This window comes from Nannospalax galili, unplaced genomic scaffold (assembly GCF_000622305.1).
Source record: "Nannospalax galili isolate Female #2095 unplaced genomic scaffold, S.galili_v1.0 scaffold232, whole genome shotgun sequence".
In the NCBI taxonomy this organism is placed as follows: Eukaryota; Metazoa; Chordata; class Mammalia; order Rodentia; family Spalacidae; genus Nannospalax; species Nannospalax galili.
The window spans coordinates 455,643-457,738 of NW_008331488.1; the positions used below are offsets into that span (position 1 = coordinate 455,643).

Here is a 2,096-nt window from a genome sequence, read left to right on the forward strand (position 1 = left end):
ATGTAGACCAGGCTGGCCTTGAACTCACAGAAATATGCCTGCCTCTGCCTCCTGAGTGCTGGAATTAAATGTGTGTGCCACCACGCCCGGCTGAATTCACTTTAATTTTTTTTAAATTTTTATTTTATGTGTATGTGTGTATTGCCTGCATGTAGGTAACTGCACCCATGTTGTGCAGTGCCTGAGGAGGTCAGAAGAGGCTGTCAAATCCCCTGAGATTGGAGTTATGGACAGTTGTTAGCTGCCATGTGGGTGCTGGGGTTCAAACCCAGGTCTTCTACAAGAACAACCAGTGTTCTTAACCACTGACCCATCTCTCCAGCCTCCTGAATTCACTTTTTGAGCCTCAGTTCCAGGAAGACTTCTAGAAGGTTCTGTCTCCCATATTCCCTTCCAAATGTGAATCCCTTCCTCAGACATTGTTTTTTTCTTGCCATTAGCCTGAAGATGCCTACCAGGAAAGGACTCCATCTTTTCTACACATTCCAAGGATCACTGCAGTGCTCAGTAAACATTAAATGTTCAATAAAGTTCTGTTGACTAAATCAGTAAGTGAATAAATATTGGCAATATACATCAGTCATGCAAATCTTTTCACTCCCATTTAGCATTGTGGTAACACTATCCGTCAGATTAGAAAGCAGTTGCAACTTTATGAATTCAGGTACTTCTGCTGGTCTTTGGGGAGGGCGGGCCTCTACAAAGTACTGGACACTGGATGTTGATGAAATACAAATTAACCAACTCACCAAAAGATGAATTAAAAAGTTATTGTGTGTATGCGTGTGCACACGTGTGTGTACTTAAGTTCCATGGTATGTGTGTCAGAGGACAACTTTCCAGTCAGTTCTCTCCTACCACGTGGGTCCCAGGATCAAATTCAGGTCACTAGGCTTGAGAGCAAGCACCTTTACCCGATGAGCCATCTTGCCAACCTCCAAAAGATGAATTTTTAAAAGGAAAATTATCTTACTAGCTTGGCAATGTCAGACAAACTTCTAGGTAAATAAGCCAAGATCCAAATTATTTTTAGGGTAAAGAGTAAAACCAAGCATGTGACTCCCCAATAAAATTTTGTTCTAAATAAATCCATCTAAATTAGGGAAAGAAAGTGTTAATTGAAGTCACAGTTTTAACACACCATTGATAGTTTCTGAAAAGAGAAACTTTCAAAGTCTTGTAGTTAAAAGGCCTTTTAACACCCACACACCCCACACTTTCCATCTGACCAGTCTCTACAAATTAATATATTACAAATACTTAAAGTTTTCTTCTAAATGATGGAGTGTTTTCATCTCCATCTCTGACAGAGAAATCCCCAAGGCCAGAGTCCAGGGGACGCAGTGGTAGCTTTCTTCCCTGGGTGTTGGGCCTAACCATGTTTCATGGGCCCAAACCAAGACCAAGATCTTTAGGTCAAAATTGATTACAAGGTTTCTTCCAGACTGAAGACGCAGTAACCACCGCTCTTCCAAATCCTTAAAACAGATCTTATTAAAAGGTGACCTGAAATGAATCACCGGAAACAAGTTTTCCAAAAGATCCAAGAAAAACACATTTCCTTTCTTCTTAAAATAGAGGTAATTCACAAAATATGCAAAGTTTCTCAGTGGTACAAGTGTCAGTAGCACTTTCCACTCTTTCTGACAACTGCCCTCATGAGGCAACCCTGTCCATGTCCCCTAAAAGTCCGTGGGCTCCGAGGTGACAGTTAAAACCAGGTCGTCCGAGAGACAGAGCGCTCCTCCGGGGACCCTGGGGAAGCTCGGCGGTGTCCACCCCAGCTCGCGCGCAGGGCTGGAGAAGGGGAGCGCACCAACTTCTGGTGGCCTCCACGCCCACCTCCTCCTGCTGGAGTCCCCTCCCCTTGCCAGCGCACGGACTGGGTTGCCCTTATTGTTGGCCATGTCTGTCACTCTGTGGGCCGGGTGACATGAATGGATGGGCTGGACACACCTTCCGTCGTGGTCGTGAAAACCCCATCGGGATCTGCAGACGGTGCCCGGACCCTCGGAGAAGCGCCGCCGCGGACCAGGGACGCGCTCCCGTCGCCTCCCCATCGGCCCGGCCGCATCCCCCGCGCCCCCCGCGCCCCC

At 46.4% G+C, this 2,096-nt stretch overlaps 1 protein-coding gene across 1 annotated transcript in view; it reads left to right on the plus strand.

The window, feature by feature from the left end:
* The first annotated feature begins 1,933 nt into the window (after positions 1 to 1,933).
* Positions 1,934 to 2,096, plus strand: part of Dbx2 (developing brain homeobox 2) — a 28,878-nt gene continuing 28,715 nt past the window's right edge. Inside the window, exon 1 of the mRNA XM_017796494.1 lies at positions 1,934 to 2,062. Coding sequence (XP_017651983.1) covers positions 1,934 to 2,062 — 129 coding nt within the window. The remainder of the gene's footprint in view (positions 2,063 to 2,096) is intronic.